The 19938-nt window shown below is 38.0% G+C and overlaps 1 protein-coding gene across 1 annotated transcript in view; it reads left to right on the top strand.

Annotated features, from left to right (window-relative positions):
* Tango4 (transport and golgi organization 4) overlaps positions 1 to 9940 on the top strand; it is a 51595-nt gene extending 41655 nt beyond the window's left edge. Inside the window, exons 9-10 of the mRNA XM_067157425.2 lie at positions 9455 to 9586; positions 9701 to 9940. Coding sequence (XP_067013526.2) covers positions 9455 to 9586; positions 9701 to 9760 — 192 coding nt within the window. The 3' untranslated portion in view covers positions 9761 to 9940. The remainder of the gene's footprint in view (positions 1 to 9454; positions 9587 to 9700) is intronic.
* Positions 9941 to 19938: the final 9998 nt, after the last annotated feature.

Here is a 19938-nt window from a genome sequence, read left to right as displayed (position 1 = left end):
ATTCCCATCTTCCTCGATGCTTTCCAAAGTATGTCCTCGCTGTTCAATGTCAATCTTCACCGTGTCCTTGTAACTGAGTCTTGGTCGCCCTCTTTGTCTTTTGTCTTCAAGTTTTAGATCATACATTTGTTTTGGTAATCTGTTATCTCCCATGCGTCGCATATGTCCATACCATCTCAGTCGCTTCGCTGTTATTCTGTCCTGCAGTCTTACAACCTGAGCCTGCTTGCGGATTTCCTCATTACGGACTCTGACCCTCCGTGTTTTACCGATCATGCTACGGACAAATCTCATTTCTGCTGCCTGGATTCTACTAACATCTTTATTTCTCATGGTCCATGTTTCGCAACCATAGGTCAGGATTGGTATGTAATAGGTTTCATATATGACTCTCTTACATTTTGTTGGTATTTTCTTGTTCCATATTAGGTCTTTAACTATTTTGTAGAAGTTGCTACCTGTCTGAATTCTGTGGGAAATTTACTTTTCTATAGAACCAGTTTCAGAGATAACACTTCCAAGATATTTGAATTGATGGTTCATGTGTAGCTGTTTCCCCTCCATTTCAATGTGTCCCACTGGTTGTATCTTTTCATGACCATAACATCACTTTTTTCGTGGCTGAAGATGAGTCCATATTCTTTAGCAGCTACTGTCCAGGAGTTTATTTGTTCTTGAAGGTCTTCTTTAGAGTCTCCCCACAAGCATATATCATCAGCGAACAAGATAACTTTCATTTTCTTACCTCCAATGGTTTGGTGAACTTTTCTCTCTGAATCTCGTTCATCACAGTGATGAAAAGAAGAGGAGACAAAACACCACCCTGTCTTAACCCAGATTTTATATCAAATGTTCATACACTGCCATCTGTAAATAGGTGGGGCCGATTGCAGAAACAGTATTTAGACAATGTTTACAATTAAACAACATCTAAGTATGGCTGCCGTATTGCAAAGATGTTATTTATTACTTAGACACTGTCTAAAACTGATCTTCAACCGGGCATATTTAATCACTGCTGAAAACACTGATTAACTTCAAATTTTAGGAGTGAATCAGAATTAGAGGTTATGTACCATAAAACACATGAGACACAGGACAGTCCGGTTACTGTCAACTTGACTACAATTTTTGGCTACCGGTATGTTTTATAGTACTGTATTTGGGATAATTTTCTTGTAATTATAGGTCACTTCATCTACATCCATATCAGAATAACTTGTCCCGCTCATCAGAGAGCTGTCGCATACATCATCTTTTTTTTTTTTTTTGGCCGATAATCATCACGCTAATTCAGGTAAGCTTTTGGCAATTATGAAATAGGAAAAGGCAAGGACTGGGAAGGAAAAGCTTTGGTCATAACAGCCTCAGTATTTGCCTGATGTAAACATGGGAAACTACAGAAAACAATCTTCAGGGCTGCCGATAGTAAGTTTTGAACATATGATCTCTAGAATGCAAGCTGCATCTATATGGCCTATACAACTCTTTTGGTTACACAGTAAGTTGTTTCATCTTCCTTTCGCCGAATCTATTTAGATTACACTCACAGTAACAACACTATAACCAAAGCTACACTTCCTCGTAGGGTGGTGTGTTGCTTTAGTGTCGATAATATTATGGGATTTTATTTCCGCCGAAAGCGAAATTCTTATTTGTGGGCAAGTCTTGCTCTTGCGTAGCCATATTTGAGTAATGTGTTGAAGACTACGTTTGGTGCATGCACCGGCAACTTTCATTGGTTGCGACAAGCAAAGAGTTGTATGGAAGATACTTCTATTTCCATTTTTGAACCAATATTGAAACTTTAAATGGTGTCTAGCTAAACATAGTTCATGCAATGGAAGATTGTGATCGACTGAGATGTTGTTTAGCTAGACGTTGTGTAAGGTTTAAAACTAGTCGTCGTTTCTGCAATCAACCCATAGTCTCTCCTCATCAATCCTAGTTCTTGTACTACCATCTCTTCACAGCTCCAGGGGCACCGGGTTTTGAAAATTGCTCCAACTCATAGCCCGGAATGTGGCAAAGGCCTCGGAATATGTCGAAATCTAACCTTCAGGAAAATGGAAGTTTTAGGTTTTTTGAATGAGGAGTATTTCATGAAAAACATGAACTATTGTTTTTGTAAGTCACTCTTTCAACAACAGTGAACAAGTACAAACAAAAGTCCAAATAAGTCCACATACAGTCGACATAAAATGTAAAGGCATTTTCATCATGAAAATGTAAGAGATTTTACATTTGTCAATATATGTGAATTAAAAGAGTGAATAAAGAAGAAATACAAATTTTGTTTCTAAAATCTTAAGCTTCAGTCTAGTTTTCTCATGGAATGATACCAAACTGAGTTTTTAAAAGTAAAATGGCTCAAGTTTGGCACTTATTAATAGTACAGTAGACTCCCTCTATTTCAGCCACTTCGGGACTAGACCCAAGGCCGGACTAACCGACAGTATGCTATAAATACCAATATTTAGCTTAAGTGAAATACAGTGCATAAATAAAGAACCAATTATAAGGCAAATAGTATTAGTATGTCTTTAGCAAGTGTACTCACCCGAAATAAGTTGATGTTGTCTTTATGATGTCTCTGTACACTATTGGAATTTCACTCCCGATGAGAGATGAACACTCGTGATGGAAAATTAAATGCAGAAAAACATATCACAAAAACTCAGAATTTAATGTGTAACGGTACACTAACACTTCATATAAATATTGCAGACTATCGTAAACAGAAGGAGCTCCCATTACGGTATAGTAGAGTGTTATAAACTCTGCAGAATTCAAAAATTAAAAGAAATCAGCCATATTTTCTGTTTTTCTTTGTGTTATTTGCTTTTTTAGAGGCAAAATCACGCCAATTCTTCATAAACATTACATCAACTGCTGTAGCCTCTTGCTTCGGTCTGCTGCTTGATGTAAGTTGCTGCCGATTTTAAAGCTGCACTTACGTCAGTGTGACTCGTTTTTCCTTCTTCATTCAAGGACAGGTACCGGCCGGACTTTCTGGCGGCTGAATTAACCGAAGCCAAACTAGAGGGAGTCTACTGTATAATAATAAATGAAAGTCTTTAGTACAAAATTTAAAATCTTTGTTGAATTTCTAGTTTTCACTCATAAAGATACAGTTCTTACGAACAGTCGATTGTTAATGAAAATGTTCGCCAAAGCTTCGAGGGAAAAAAAAACAAAAAAAAAAAACAGATCAGACGTAAGGCTTTTCAGGCGTTTGCTCTATTAACCAGCGTTTCGTCTTAGGTCTGACACCAGACTCATAAGAGTGGGATGTGTCAGACCCTACCCACTGACGCTGGGGTGTATGCAGGTGAACTGATCAGAAGCTTTTGGCAACCTATCATAACAACCTATCAGAAGCACCTGCATACACCCCAGCGTCAGTGGGTAGGGTCTGACACATCCCACTCTGATGAGTCTGGTGTCAGACCTAAGATGAAACGCTGGTTAATAGAGCAAACGCCTGAAAAGCCTTACGTCTGATCTGATTTTTGACATGCTCTATTGGTGGAAAAATATCTAATTCCCTCCTTGGGAACTTAGAATTTTCATTAAAGTTTCGAGTTTCAATTTTTATTTATTTCTTTTCCTTTTTTGTGATAGACATGCATTGTCATTCAGTTTTCCTTGCGTCTGGGTACTGCTCAGGTAAATCTTCTCAGGGCGGAAAAAAAACATTCTGATGTACATCTAAAAATGTGTATATAGCTCACTTGTGGCTCCCTCTCCTTGTTGGTAATACACAGGACAAAAAATACCTTGGTATTACTCGGGTTAAGAACTACGATGAAAAATTAAGATTCCCCCGTTTTTATTTTTTTCTGTTATTACCTCCTTTGGTATGTTCTTTTTTCTGTTTGTGTGTGGGGGGGGGGGGGAGGTGTTCGAGCACCTTAGCACCTCTGGAGTTGACACCCCTGCTCAGCCGGGCATCAATACTCATTGAGGGGCCATCTTGACAGATTTTCATTCTTAATGTGGGACAAGTTTAGGAGAAGAAGAAAGCTGGATAAGTATAGTATAAGGGAAGATCTGTCAAGATGGCCCCTCAATGAGTATTGATGCCCGCACTCCTGATGAAGCTCGGAAGTAGAAACAGGCTCATCGGGGGCTGAGGAGTGATGGATGTACAAGGCAACAGTGAGGAACGCAGAACTGTATGCGGCCGAGATGATGACTCTGCAAAGGCATGGAGAAAGAAGAAAGAAAAATTGTGAGAGAGATACTGGAACAAAAAAAAAAAAGTGAAAGGTGGGAATGAGGATGAAGGGACGAACTGTACCGAAACATGAGAACGATCTTAGATATAGAATAAGATTTGCTGGATATGTGATCAGGAGAGAATGACTAGAAGAGTGTGGGAGACATCAGGTAGGATGGGAGGAAAGATGGGAACTAAGTGTGTTGCAAGAAACCAGCTTCATTTCCCAAATCAAATTTTATTTACATTAACCCTAGAACTGGCAATGTTCAATCTTGTGGTGGAAGACATATTTGGCAACTTTTACCTGCCTAAATGAAATACAAAATATCCGCAAGATATGAAATAAATGTACATATTTTTATAGATTTACGTAAAGCTAATGCACTGAGGAATGTAGTGGTGAGACGAAATAGCACATACATGTTTTAACTAGAAGTGTTCAGAAAGTGTAATTCCTAAATTCAAAATAATAAAAAAAACTTTCAATCATATGTACACAAAACTGGAACATTTAAAGTTAAAAACTTCATGATCGTTCCGTATTGAATAGAGAAATAAGAAGATGTACAATATTAGAAGGATCCACCTTTCAATACTTCGTTGTAAATTGAACTAAAAAGAAGTCACAACTTGTTTATTGGGACTGGTTTCGACACATTACAAGTGTCATCATCAGCCAAATAGTAAAGTAGGGCAAGATATAAAGATCTTAAAGCAACTAATACATTGAACACAGGCAAAAAATTAACATTGATTCATATCGTAGCAATTCAGTTAATGTCCAAAACACAATGATTGCAGTCAAGAGAGTAAACAGAACATCATTGTCTTGCGCAATAATTCTTATGTAGAATCGTTGCTAGGCAGGTCTTGTAGGCATTAGTTTCTCAGGCCGAAGAGTAAAAGGTGACGTAATTGAAGTCTTAGGATAACAGTGTAGGATTTAATTTTGTCATTTTCAAAGTAGATATATAAGTTTGAGAATAATTTAAAACATTGAAAAGAATAAAGCCAAATAAAAATATATTAGAAATAGGAAGAAATAATAAAAGAAAATTGCAATGTGAGGTTCAACTCGAAACAACTTGCCGTAGTAATTGATAGATGAATGGGAGATGATAAATAGAGAAAAGGTTGGGGAACGTTTATTAGAGGGTGGTGGTGGTGGTGATTATTGCTATTAGAGGAAGTACACATGGGTAAATATCTTCTATAAAACACTAAACCGAGGAAAAAAGAGGAAGAGGTCCGACACTTCAAAAAATGAAGATATCGGTAAAGGGAGACAAGGGCCACGAAGGGCGTGAAAATGAAAGACTCCCTAGCCCTCGCAAACCTAATAGCAGATTACCTTCCTCATTATCATATATGATTTATAGAAAACCCACACATACAGCTAATACCATAAAACAAGACTCTTTTCACCCACAGTCACATAAACGTGCCTCATACAACAGTATGGTTAACCTGCCTTCAAAATTCCACTATCAAAAGATAACTTAAATAAAGAACTAAACATCATCCGCTCCATTGCCAAATTTAATGGTTATAATACATATTTTATTGAACAAATCATTAACATATTTAGACACCGCCCTAACACAACACTCTTAAAAGATATTCCTAAACCAGCTGCTTACACCACATTCACATTCAATACAAATACCTACAGTATAGCTAATGTCTTCAAAAAACATAATACCATGATTTCTTTTCGAACTAATAATAGAAACCTTGAATTATTACATAACTCCGACTCCATAAATAGAACAAGTGTCTTTTCTAAATCAGGCGTATATCGTTTTAAGTGCCACAACTGTAATTCTTCTTACATAGGTCAAACTGGTCGTAACTTCAAAATTAGGTACCTTGAACACGTTAATGCAATAAAGCACAACAGATTTTCGGCAGTGGGACAACACATACATGACACTAAACATGTTTTCACTACAATAAACCAGGATATTGAAATTCTCAGCACTCTGAATAAAGGCCCTCTCCTAGACATTACTGAAAACTGTTTTATACACCTTGACCAGTTTTTCAATCCAAATCTTGATCTGAATGATATTTCAGAGAAGCCCAATGCCCTTTTCGATTTTCTCATCTCCATTTTAAATAACCTGAAGTCAACAAGTAAGAGATCAATCACAATTTACACAATACCCTCTTATGCCACTTCCCCCTTCCGCAACACACCCTTTGATCCTCCTTAGTTTTCCCCCCACACCCCCCCCCCCCTTCTCTTCCTTTTCCCTCCCACCCTCTAAGCCCCAGGGGTTCTGAACTTCGGAGCGTGGGTTGGCAACCACGGGCCCCTTAGCTGAGTCCTGGCATTGCTTCCACTTACTTGTGCCAGGCTCCTCACTTTCTTCTATCCTGTCCGACCTCCCTTGGTCAACTCTTGTTCTTTTCCAACCCCGATGCTATTAGGTTTCCGAGGGCTAGGGAGTCTTTCATTTTCACGCCCTTCGTGGCCCTTGTTTTCCTTTGGCCGATATCTTCATTTTTCGAAATATCGGATCCCTTCCATTTTTCCTTTCCTTCCCACTCCCTAACCCCCCAGGGTCTCTGAACTTCGGAGCGTGGGTTGGCGACCACGGGGCCCTTAGCTGAGTCCTGGCATTGCTTCCACTTACTTGTGCCAGGCTCCTCACTTTCTTCTATCCTGTCCGACCTCCCTTGGTCAACTCTTGTTCTTTTCCAACCCCGACGCTATTAGGTTTGCGAGGGCTAGGGAGTCTTTCATTTTCACGCCCTTCGTGGCCCTTGTCTCCCTTTACCGATATCTTCATTTTTCGAAGTGTCGGACCTCTTCCTCTTTTTTCCTCGGTTTAGTGTTTTATAGAAGATATTTACCCATTTGTACTTCCTCTAATAGCAATAATCACCACCACCACCACCACCACCACCACCCTCTAATAAACGTTCCCCAACCTTTTCTCTATTTATCATCTCCCATTCATCTATCAATTACTACAGCAAGTTGTTTCGAGTTGAACCTCACATTGCAATTTTCTTTTATTATTTCTTCCTATTAATATATTTTTATTTGGCTTTATTCTTTTTAATGTTTTAAATGTTTTAAATTATTCTCAAACTTATATGTCTACTTTGAATTTGACAAAATTAAATCCTACACTGTTATCCTAAGACTTCAATTACGTCACCTTTTACTCTTCGGCCTGAGAAACTAATGCCTACAAGACCTGCCTAGCAACGATTCTACATAAGAATTATTGCGCAAGACAATGATGTTCTGTTTACTCTCTTGACTGCGATCATTGTGTTTTGGACATTAACTGAATTGCTACGATATGAATCAATGTTAATTTTTTGCCTGTGTTCAATGTATTAGTTGTTTTAAGATCTTTATATCTTGCCCTACTTTACTATTTGGCTGATGATGACACTTGTAATGTGTCGAAACCGGTCCCAATAAACAAGTTGTGACTTCTTTTTAGTTCAACTTACAACAAAGTATTGAAAGGTGGATCCTTCTAATATTGTACATCTTCTTAAACTGGAACATGTCACAAATAAACTGAGATATACAGATTGTCAGTAATGTATGTATCTGTAATGCACTAACGAAAGTTTAATCAATCTGAGAGGTATATTTTTGAAAATATTAGGGAAAATGTATTGGCATACAATCATTTGGAGGCGTGCCGGTAGACCATGTTGTTATGATAGGTTGCTCTATGGGAGGTTCGTCATCACCTTTCACTTTGTGATATTTGATGCGAAAAATAGCTGATAAACATTCAAAATCTGACTCTGAATCTGTTGTTTCATTCTCAGTAACCTCAAATTTTGATGCGTCGCTTTCATCTTCCAACAAATTTTGCACTACTTCATTACTCATTTTCTGTAATGAAGTGAAGATGCCAACCAGATATTCAGAGCACGTCAACGCAGTAAGATATAACAAGTTTTCTGCTATAGGCCAACACATTCACGATTCTAATCATAACAACAACAATCACTACTGATCTGCATTTAGGGCAGTCGCTCAGGTGGCAGATTCCCTATCTGTTGTTTTCCTAGCCTTTTCTTAAATGATCGCAAAGAAATTGGAAAATGATTGAACATTTCCCTTGATAAGTTATTCCAATCCCTAACTCCCCTTCCTATAAACGAAAATTTGCCCCTATTTGTCCTCTTGAATTCCAACTTTATCTTCATATTGTGATCTTTCCTACTTATAAAGACACCACTCAAACTTATTCATCTACTGATGTCCTCCCACGCCATCTCTTCACTGACAGCTCGGAACATACCACTTAGGCATAGATATCAAGGATAATTTAATAAAAAACCACCTATTCAATGGAAAGTATTGAATAGGTGGTTTTTTATTAAATTATCCTTGATATCTATGCCTAACGTCATCTTCAATACGGAACAATAATGAGAGTTGTTACTTGTAATACATACCACTTAATCGAGCAGCTCGTCTCCTTTCTCCCAGTTCTTCCCAGCCCGAATTTTTGCAACATTTTTGTAACACTACGTAATACTTCAAATAGTAAACAAAGGGCCAATCATGAACATTGTCAAAAATTGTTTCATTGATTGTGATCAATATTTCAACACTAACTATAATTTAAATGAAATTTCCGAGAAATCTAATATTCTTTACAATCTTTTACTTAAATGGTTAGGGAATATTAGACCGCATAAAAACAATTCGATCTTTCAAACCATACACAGTATATATCCACAGCATTTACCCCCAGTACCACATCCTTCTGCTCCACCTTAGCTCTGTGACAGTTGATCCGCCTCTACCCCTCCCCTCTGCCTCGCCCCTCAACCTCATGATCGCATCCATCAGTCATGGGTATACAATGGAGTCATCGTCATTTTAATGGATTTTAAACTGAAATGCAACATAATCATGTACCATATTTTATTTCATATTCATCTGTGCAGGTGTTATATTGTGTATGCCCGATTTGACTTGTTGGCTGATGATGGCACAAGTTTAGTGCCGAAACTAGTACCTCATGTGAACGATATGTGACTCATTCACGTTAATAAATATCTTTGTATTGAATAGGAGGAACCCTCTTAATTTCAATTATTGTCATACTGACCTATTATTGCGTGTGTCGTATTATATGTGTGTCCTTCGTATTTCTGTCTCTCTCTGACTTGATTTGACACTTCTTTATTCCTTTCCTATAAGTTACTTATATTATTCTTGATTTATTTTTATTTTAGGCTCCAGTTCAGCCAGGCTCTATGGACAGTGAATCTGGAATATTCTCCATGACTTTCGACCAGAGTGGGAGTCGACTCATAACTACAGAGGCTGACAAGACAATTAAAATTTATAAAGAAGATGAAACAGCTGTAAGTAGCAGTTTGTTATCGTCATGTGGAGATGAATGCGGGAGTATGACTATATTTTTCATAGACACATTATCCGACATCGATGAATTAAATTTACTTTTCTTTAAATTTCAGTCCGAAGAGACCCATCCCATTCACTGGCGGCCTGAAATCATCAAAAGAAGAAAATATTAAAATAAATATATTATCTTTGTTTACCGAAGACTTGATGCTAGGAAGTCAGTGTAACTGAACATTGTTATCAAGAATGAATATTATAAGAAACAGACAGCTAAATGTGCTTTGCATTCTATGTGTGATGTGTGATGAAGTTTCGTTAAAAACAACAATTTTTAACAGAGTTGTGTTATTTATATTTATAACAATCTTACTTATGCCCGGTTTCTGGAACGTGAGATATCGAACCTATAGCGGTATTGAATGTTTAACTTGTGTTTTGGCGTTGCACAAACGTAAGATACATCTATCGATTCGATAAATCTCCTGCTAACTTTGAGGGTCCTGAGCAGGAGATATCTATTTGTTAACTTGGTGGGCTTGTGCGCAGTACTTTAGTATTGGCAGCTAATATTGTGTTAAAATTTTCCACGGCTTTCTCATCTTCTTCCGACGAAGAAATTATAGAATTTGTCAACATTTTAGAACGACCACGATTATATCAGCATTGGCCTAATATTGTAACTATGTATAGTGAAAGCGAATTCAAAGACAGATACAGACTACATAAAGATACTGTCATGCATTTGGTTGAGGTTATAGCAATAATTTGCATTCTGTGCAAACAGAAGTTTTCAGTTTCCCCTCTGAACAAATATTAATAACAATACGTTTTTATGCTACTGTTTCTTATCAGATTTGTGTCCATAAAAGCACAATTTGTAGAGTAATTATGAAGGTAACTCACGAAATTGCCAGTTTGAGGCCTACTTACGTACGAATGCCATAATCAAAGAACGAACTGTTAAGGGTAAAGGAAGGTTTCTTTTCTATGAGTGGATTCCCTAATGTATTAGGCTGTGTTGATGGAGTCACTTTCCAGTTCAGTCACCGAGCAAAGATATGGGTGAACTTTATAGAAACAGAAAGGCATTCTTTTCCATTAATGTTCAAGTGGTCTGTGACTAGTTATTTAAGATTAAGGATATTGTTGCATGATTTCCTGGGTCTGTTCATGACAGTACAGTCTTCAACAGCTCCCATATCAGGGCTAGGTTTGAAGCTCGGTAGTTTGAAGGCATTTTACTTGGTGACAGTGCTTACCCTTGTCGTCCATATCTCACGATTCCATTTCTCAATCCTAATACTGAAGGTGAAGTGAGATATAATCATGCTCTTATTGGAACAAGAGTATCTGTGGAACATACATTTGGTGTCTGGAAAACGAGATTTCCTTGTTTATCTTTAGGCCTGAGGATTAAATTGGAAACAGCACTTGCTGTAATTGTGGCTACTGCTGTTTTACATAACCTAGCAATAGATGAACATGGACAAGAGTTTGACATTGAAGCTATTCCTGAAGAAAATAACATTGACCCACCTTTGCCAGACAGTGAGGTTTACCACCTTCTTGAGGTAAGACTGAAATATTGTTAAAAAAATACAGTTGTACAACACTACATTTTAATGAAAAATATAACACATTGTAGTAGAGAAAATTAATTTATTTAACGTCGTTGTTGCCCTGCTTCTAAATGTCAATGTTGCACTTTAATTGATCATACTGTGCTTGCTTTATTTTAAGATCTAAGGTTTTAAGTTCATTTTCTACCTTAATATTCTCTAACTGGTTTAATTTCATTTGTCTTTTCATCTTGCACTCTATAGTTCTATTTCAAGTTTACTTTCAATTGGTTTATGGCATCTTATCACATGGTCCAACACTAAAATATTGGTTTCCTCCTCCCTTGCTTTTACTGCCTTCTCAATATTCATAATTTTTTTTCTTCATGAATTTCATGGTCATATTTGTCTTTAGTGGTTTTTCTGTTTATTACTCTGTCTGCCATGCACTCTGCTGCCCTCTTCCTTCTTATAACATTACAGTGGAACCTTGATTCTCCGTTTTTCGAGGGGCCACGAATAAAAACGTGCAACACGGGAAAACGAAAAATCTGGGAACGAATGAACCATCAACAATTTGGCTAAACATTAAAAAAAAAAAGTGAAATACGTGTACTTATAATCTTAAAAACACCTCTAAACCAAACCAAATTACTGCCCCAATGGGCCTTCCACCTACCAAGCGACCGCTGCTTGGTCCGAAGGCCTTCAGATTACGAGGCGACGCAAGGTCAGTGTGACGAATTCTCTCGGCCGTTATTCCTGGCTCTCTAGACCGGGATCGCCATGTCACCATTTAATAGCTCCTCAATTAAAGGTAATCGTAGAATGAGTGAACCTGGAACCAGCCCTCATATGCAGGTATAGTATGCAAAGTTTTTCTTGAGCCATAGTTCCCATTCAGCACTATGGAGCTCAGGGCTCAAGAAAAGGTTCACGTACTATAAAAATGCCTGAGCTGGCCGGAAATCGAACCCGGGCCCTCCGGGTGAGAGGCAGGCAAGTTAGACCGCGGGGCCAGCTTCAAACATTAATTTAGCGGTACGTGACTTAAAAATCTTGAAACTTTACATTCAGTTTTACCGGGGAAACTTCGTCAGTTTCCTCTGAAAACTACTTTTAAGTTCAGCAACTTTTATCAAATAATCTAATAGGTATCCGTAACGCTAAGCCAAACAGCAATCGACCACAAGTAGTTTTTAATTCACTAATCTAATAAAATAAAGCACATTAGATACAAAAGCACCCAACATGATGACGAAATCCCCTTTTTTTTAATCTTCCATTGTAATTTGGTCACCGGTATACTGTTCATAGTCAGTTTATGGAAATATTGTATCAAGTAAATTTGGCCTACACCGACTTTTAAAGGTTATGTTGAACTCGAGAGTATGGTTTTGAATTGTTTTGAATGTAAGTATTGATCCTACAGTTCTCGAATGCATTATATTTAATTCTGCCCGTCACTAATCACAATCAAATTGGAAAGAGAAAAAATATCATTAACACTTCCAAAATTACGGTTATTCGTGACCTTGAGTTCAGCTGGAAAACGCGCTCGCTGTACAAGTCGGTACGAGTGCGAAATGATACAAAGTTTTAAAATGTAATGTGCGCAAATAAAACGACTGTGGTTTTTATAACATGTTAACACAAAAACGTGAAATTTCCAGTCTTATATGAGGACCAGAACAGTAATAGGCAATCCCAAAACCTCCCATGGCTTTATGTATGCAAAGCCTGAAAAGCCTTACATCTGATCTGTGTTTTTATTTTATTTTTATGTATGCAAGGTACAACATCTGTTCTGGTCTCGATAACATAATCGTATAGGTACGATAAATATTAAAATACTAACTTTGTGTTACCGGTACTTAGGAAGGAGCAGTTTCAATTCCTGCCTGAAAGCCCAGTGACTATACAGTGCCCAGAGGGAAGTGCCAAAAACCTGTTCGGTGATACACTCGAAAAAAGTAAAAAAACTAAACATGTAACACTGGACAATAATGTAGATGTTTTGCAAGTATGAACATTTGACAAAACTCGTTCTGTCTTCAACTAGAGCTGTCGAAATGCGCTTTGTCTCCTTCCAATTGTTGTGGACACACTCTGCTTTATGATTTCCGAGGATTCTCTAAACAATAGGCCTTCAACCTGAATGCGATGCTAAGATGGTCCCTTATGTAAATTCATCGTCGATAGCATTTCGAGTACAGGTACGGTACAGTACTTCCTCAAATTACCGCAATGGCGGGACTCCCTTTTGTGAGATACAGTTTCATGAAAAAAAACCACGCGCAATCGAGGATTTAGCGTTAATGGGACTGAGAATTATGGACAGTTGATCCGGGAAATAGTTTCTTCGAGGAACGGATAGTGCAGGATTTTTACAATGAGATTTAATTAGGATGTTCGCGGGACCACGTAATTTGAACGGATAATACGGGAAAACTTAGTTTCCGGGAACGTATAATCGAGGTTCTACTGTACCAGAAGTTTAGTCACTATTTATTGCATTTGGGTGTTTGGGTGACCACTTCTGCCACCTTATTAACTAAAGGGGCTGTTTGGGGGACGACTTCTGGTGACTTTTGCAGAAGATCATCTGATGGATTAATCACATCTAGAACAACATATGAAAAGGAAAAATAATAGTATTTATTAAAATAAAAAACTGTCATAGTTAAGTTATAGTACTTATCCCAACAAAATATTTAATTACGGTAATAAATTATATGACAGAAGGGAAGATAACAGATGAAGATTAAATTAGATCACCTCCAAGATATTCAGCACATGAATCATAATAATTCCACAGAGGCTCAAGCTGAGGTTTCATCATTGCTCTGAATCTCTCACCTGTGTTATCTGTTTTTAGATTGCATGTATTAATGGGTCTTAGAATACTTTGTGACGCGGCAAGTGTTTACATTTCTGAAGTATGAGAAAAGTGCCATGGCGGGAAATCGTACAAGGATAGAGTCATAGGAAAGTTTGATTTTAAGGGCATCGGGTACTTTCTGTGTAAATACAAGGCATATAAAATGCATTCAGTATAGTATTCCAATGAATAAAGCACTTGCACATGGGACCCAGCATAGATTTCTCCTCGTCTTTGAATCGTGCTTTTCTTTTTCTTTCTTTCGTTGCGTAGGTTATATTTGCCAGTGAGATATGCAAGTGCATTATTTGAATACTGTAAATGCAACTTTTTGGATACATTTTGGAAATAGTTCTTTTTTCATGGCATTTGAAAGGTATAACCTGTGAATCAAGGTTAACTGCATGCAGTAACGGGCTTAGAATATTTCGTAACGCGGCGAGGGTTGGTACTTTTGAATTGCGAATTGGCGGTTAATTCGAAATCACGTAATTCGAAGTCCGATTTTTGAGTCCCAACGACTTCGAATTAACAAGGTTTTACTGTAATTAAAATTTATTTATTTATTTGTATCAGAAGCATACATTTTACATAGCATAATGGTACTTAATGACATACATATCAAATAGTGTCTGCCCAGAATTTTGCCAAATCACGGTCATTAGGTGTCGCAGCCATCAAGTCCTCTATTGTGCAACTTATAGGACATTTACTACAGTTCATAAAATGGGCTGTGGTTTGGTCTTCACAACATTCACATTGTCTGGATGTGCCAGGAAAGCCCCACTTTACCATATTGATTCTTGATCTAGCAGCCCCAGTGCAAAGCCTGTTCAACGATTTCCACGTAGACCACTGTTCCTTGTGTCCTGGAGGGAGATGTTCAGTTGGTAACATCCAACCAGCAAGTTGAGGATTTCTAGTTCTCCATAATCTCAACCTTGTGGATTGAGCAGATTCGTTTAAATCTTCGGCTGTATTCAGGAAACTCTTCCTAGACCTCAATCTTCGGTGGGCAGGTTCATATCCATACAATGGGTGTGCACATGAGGCAAGTGCTTTAGTTCTCTCATTCATGGATGCAACTTCTCTTCTTATATCTGGTGGGGCGATTCCAGCCAAACAGTAGATTCTATCTCGTGGAGTTCTTAACTGATAATTATTATATTATTCAATTACTAGCACCATGAAACATTTTTATATCTTCCAATGTCATAAAAATATAGGCCTACTCAGTACCTTGCATGTATCTTAAGAAATAGTTGCCTAAAATTGGACAAAACAAGCTCTAGTTCTTATTCATATGTAACCACAGCACTCCCATTTCATTTTCTTTCTGTTATGTTACTGTTTTTAACAATATCGGTTTAACTGCATGATCAGATTAGGCCTATTATTATTATTTCCTCCAGGCCCAATTTTATCATCAGCTTTTCCTGGAGAATTCAGGGAAAAGAAGTAAGATTTTAATCGCATAGAAAAAGACCTATTGATGAAATTTGTGGTTTGACTCCCAAGAAACATAAAACATCTGGGATCCTTTAATTTAAAATCTTGCTGAGAGCTGTTGTTTATGTTACCTTCTTATCTGTGTTAACATACTTTATGCCCTTCAGGAATATTAAGTGGCCTTGGTTAGCTCCTTACATTTGGTTGAGATTCTCAAGGGGACTGCTATACCAGTTAAGAGAGGGATTGAGAGGTATTAACGGGTAAGTACAAAAAAAAGATGTTTATTTTGTTAACATTAATCTCTTCCTTCATTGGTTCACCAACAAATCATAAAAATACTGGTGGATAAGATGGTTTGCCTGCTATAATTTTCTGCTATATTTGGGTGATTGTTAATTTTTTGAGGAAAATTGTGCAGTGTGTTAGTGACTTCAAACTGGTCATCAGTAACAGGAGGTGTGCTTTCTTAACCTCAGTTGTACATTGAATCATTAGCCTATCTTCTATCTCATCAATGAAATGAAATGGCATATGGCTTTTAATGCCGGGATATGTCCAAGGACTTCGGCTCGCCAGGTACAGGGCTTTTGATTTGTCACCAGTAGGCGACGTGGGCGTCGTGATGAGGATGAAATGATGGAGACAATACATATACCCAGTCCCCGTGGGAGGGGAATTAACCAATTATGGTTGAAATTCCCGACCCTGCCGGGAATCGAACCCGTGACCCCCGTGACCAAAGGCCAGCACGCTAACCATTTAGCCATGGAGCCGGACAATTTCATCAATAATTTCAATGAATTATTTCATTTTCTAATGCCAATGTGCCTACTATTTTCCAGCTGTATTTTTTTTTTTTTTTTTGCTAGTGGCTTTACGCCGCACCGAACACAGATAGGTCTTATGGCGACGATGATATAGGAAAGGCCTAGGAGTTGGAAGGAAGTGGCCGTGGCCTTAATTGAGGTACAGCCCCAGCATTTGCCTGGTGTGAAAATGGGAAACCACGGAAAACCATCTTCAGGGCTGCCGACAGTGGGATTCGAACCCACTATCTCCCGGATACAAACTCACAGCCGTGTGCCCCTAACCGCACGGCCAACTCGCCCGGTCCCAGCTGTATTAAAAGTTTCGTGTTTGAGTAAATAGTTCAACAACTTGTTATTCAAATCTATGGTAACTTTTTTACTGGGAAATTCCCAGATAATTAATAAAAACTGCTGGAAAATGGGTTTAGTTTCAACTCAGAATTAACTAATTTTGGGAGGATGGTTGTCCAGCTGTACTTCCTCTTAAAACAATAATCACTACCCAGCAATGCTTCGGACATTAACTTCATTTACATGTAATTTTATTTCTTTTCCTGTACAGGAGTTGATCCTTGAGATTTACATTTACCATTGAAATTATCGAAATGACGTAGCTTTTCAGCTAAGCACGTGCTGTTTAGTTTTTGGAGGCGATTCCCTTTTCTTTTTTAACCTTGTAACTAACATGTAATTTAACTTTTCCTCCGGTTTGCTCTTGTAGTTCTGCATCATTTAACACAAGGAAGTAAAATCTCTGCTCTTTACTGGAAGTGATTCAAGTATTGACACAAGTTTTCTGTGTTAAGATTTTATTTCTTTCTTTTTACCTAATTTGTGTGCATCATTGTATACGTAAGTGTAACTTAAAATTTTCCTTTGTACGTAGCACATATCTATAGGTGCAAATTAACACTTAAATTTACTATGACAAATATTGGAGTTTTTGTTTGTCCTTTTATTATTTTGTTTGGTTACTGTAATTAAAAAGATAATATTCAAGGAGATACTATCTGTTTTTTTGTTCATTCATAATGGATACGTTCAATCACCTCATAGGGTCCATGCCGTTTTCCACATCCACCTTGTAGTTGTCATGTTTTCCAATCTGTTGTTTACGTTTAATGCTACTTCGCTTCCGTGAACCTCGAGTTTGTTTTACTGTTTTTACTGTGTTAATAAATAAATTTTATGAAATTATGATCTGATGTTAAATGTGTAATCAACCACTTTTATGGTTACACACACTGTGTCCTGCATTTGAATAATGCTTTTTTTTGAAGCTTTTTTTTCAATGGACGTTAGTTCTGAGCTTGTCAAGTTGGCCCTTCTGCACACAGCCGTGAAGCAAGAAGACACAGTAGTAAGCCATTTGTTAGCTAGTCATATTGGTGTGTGTTTTTCTTGGCTTGTTTGTGAATGCATTAAGAAAGTTTGCAGTGTTTCTTTTTTTTTGGTGGGGGGGGGGGCAAAATATAAACATTGCATTATCATTTCCTCCATAATAATGGATGTTACTAACGGAATAGATGTACACGCAGTTCCAAGAGGGAAAGGCTATAAGAAATTAGCAAATCCTACTGACTGGAAGAGGAACAAACAAAACACGAGGTAAGGTTAAATCGTCAGTTGTAGTATTTTGCGCTATTTCACTGTATGGAAATAATGAGAACTTCATTTAGCAGCATTATCTGTAAACCGCATGTTACATTGTATTGTGTTAGATTTTAAGTTAATGTCAAAAGTGGTTGCTTCATATGGCCACAAACAGGAACGATTTCCTCAAATAGTCTAAATATAAAGCATCTAGTAATCATGTGTTTCGGAAAATGCTGTACATGAATATCTGAATTAATTATCTAGGTTTTCTCTTTATTGGGACTGCTCTTTTCTAGATATTCTTCAAGTGGATTTCTGGTTCAATCTCACTGCAAGCATGGGGCTTCATCAGCATACCAGTGTGAAATATTATCAATGCAGGATATAAGGAGAGCACATCAAGCCTTTTATAAAGTCCCAGACAAAATTCAACAGGACAGTTTTGTACTTATATACACAGCAGTCAGATCACCGAGGCGGCGGCGACGGGTAGAAACAGCGGACTCCAGGAAAAGCATAAATACTTCCCTTAGGTACTACTGACCACATCTGAAAGTAGGTAACCAAACTGGGCAATTGTGTGTGTGCCAGACGATGTTCATCAGTGTTCTCAGTGTATCAACAGCAAGAGAACAGAGAGTTTGTAAGAGGTACTTAGAGACAGGAGATGCTCCAGTTGAAAGAAGATGTGGAGACCGAATGCTAAATAGTTATCAGGGAAAAAGGGGTGCTGTTAAGGAATTTATTGAGAAGCTGAAACCAGTTCAGTCACATTATTGCTGTGAAAAAAAACATTACTAGACTGTTTATTGTCCAGTGAATTATCAATTTAAAAGCTCTGGAAAATGTTTAATGAAGATCCAGAGAAAACTGTGGATAACGTTACAAAGATAGACCTGAAAATCTTGTACGTATCAGATTGATACCAGTTTCTCTATCCCAGCAACTGACTGCTGCTCAGTGTGCATCAGTTTAGAGCAACAAAGGACAAAGAAAGCAAATATGATCAGATATGAGATGAAGAAACAAGAACACACAACACAACCTGCCTTAAACAAAGCTAAGGCAAAAGCTTTTTATGATGAACTGAAAGTTGAGGGCAATGGTGAAATAACCTTCACATTTGATTGCCAAAAAAACTTTACATTGCCTACGTTGCAAGATCAAAGTGCTTAATATACACACCAAATGGATGTGTACAATTTTACGATTTTCCAAGGCCCATCAGGTGCACGGCAAAACCAGGGAAATAGGTTTATTTACACATGGAAAGAAACAGATTTTGCAAAGGGATCTAATGGAATTGTGTCCTGTGTGCATCATAGGTTAATATCCGCAGATCTGAATGGCATCCACATCATCCGCCTAATGTCAGACAGCTGTGAAGTAGTGATGGGCAGTCTGAGACGAGGTCTCAAGATTTCTCGAGACTAGTGCAGGCACTATTTCTCGCGAGATATTTCGAGATATCTCGAGAGTGTTGTCCTCGCATTATGCGGCGAGCAGCGTGTCGTAGGCCTACAGGTACTCGGAGCTGAATGTTGTTTGTGCCGAGTATGCATAATAGCCAACCACGGGCCTTCTCAGTTTCGTAAATACGTGTCAACAAGGGACTAGGGCGTTGATTTCTACCGAGATCTATTTTGACGCAGTATAACACAATTATAAAGGATGCGCTGGTAGGTATACGAAAGAGTGGTTTACGTACAGAACCTGACGGCTACTGTAGGTACACGTACCTGGATACTAGAGGCGTGCATTATTCGAACTCAAGACAAGGCAAGATGCGCCTTGCTGCATATGCAACCAACATTACGCATGAGTGGAATGAGTAATCTAAAATGCTTCAGTTTGCTCCTTTCCTTTCGACAGGTACGTGTACGTCGTTATCAGACCCCACGTACAATAACATATGACCACTGCTTGTGTTTACCGATATTTTGGTGACATAGGAAATAATTCCTTACAATGTTATAATTAGGTACTTCGGTATATGACGGTGCAATGTGAAATTGTGTCTAGTTGTACGCGACAACTTGAAGCCGATGTCCGAA

This window comes from Anabrus simplex, chromosome 13 (assembly GCF_040414725.1).
Source record: "Anabrus simplex isolate iqAnaSimp1 chromosome 13, ASM4041472v1, whole genome shotgun sequence".
Lineage (NCBI taxonomy): Eukaryota > Metazoa > Arthropoda > Insecta > Orthoptera > Tettigoniidae > Anabrus > Anabrus simplex.
This window is presented reverse-complemented; position numbering and strand designations above follow the sequence as displayed.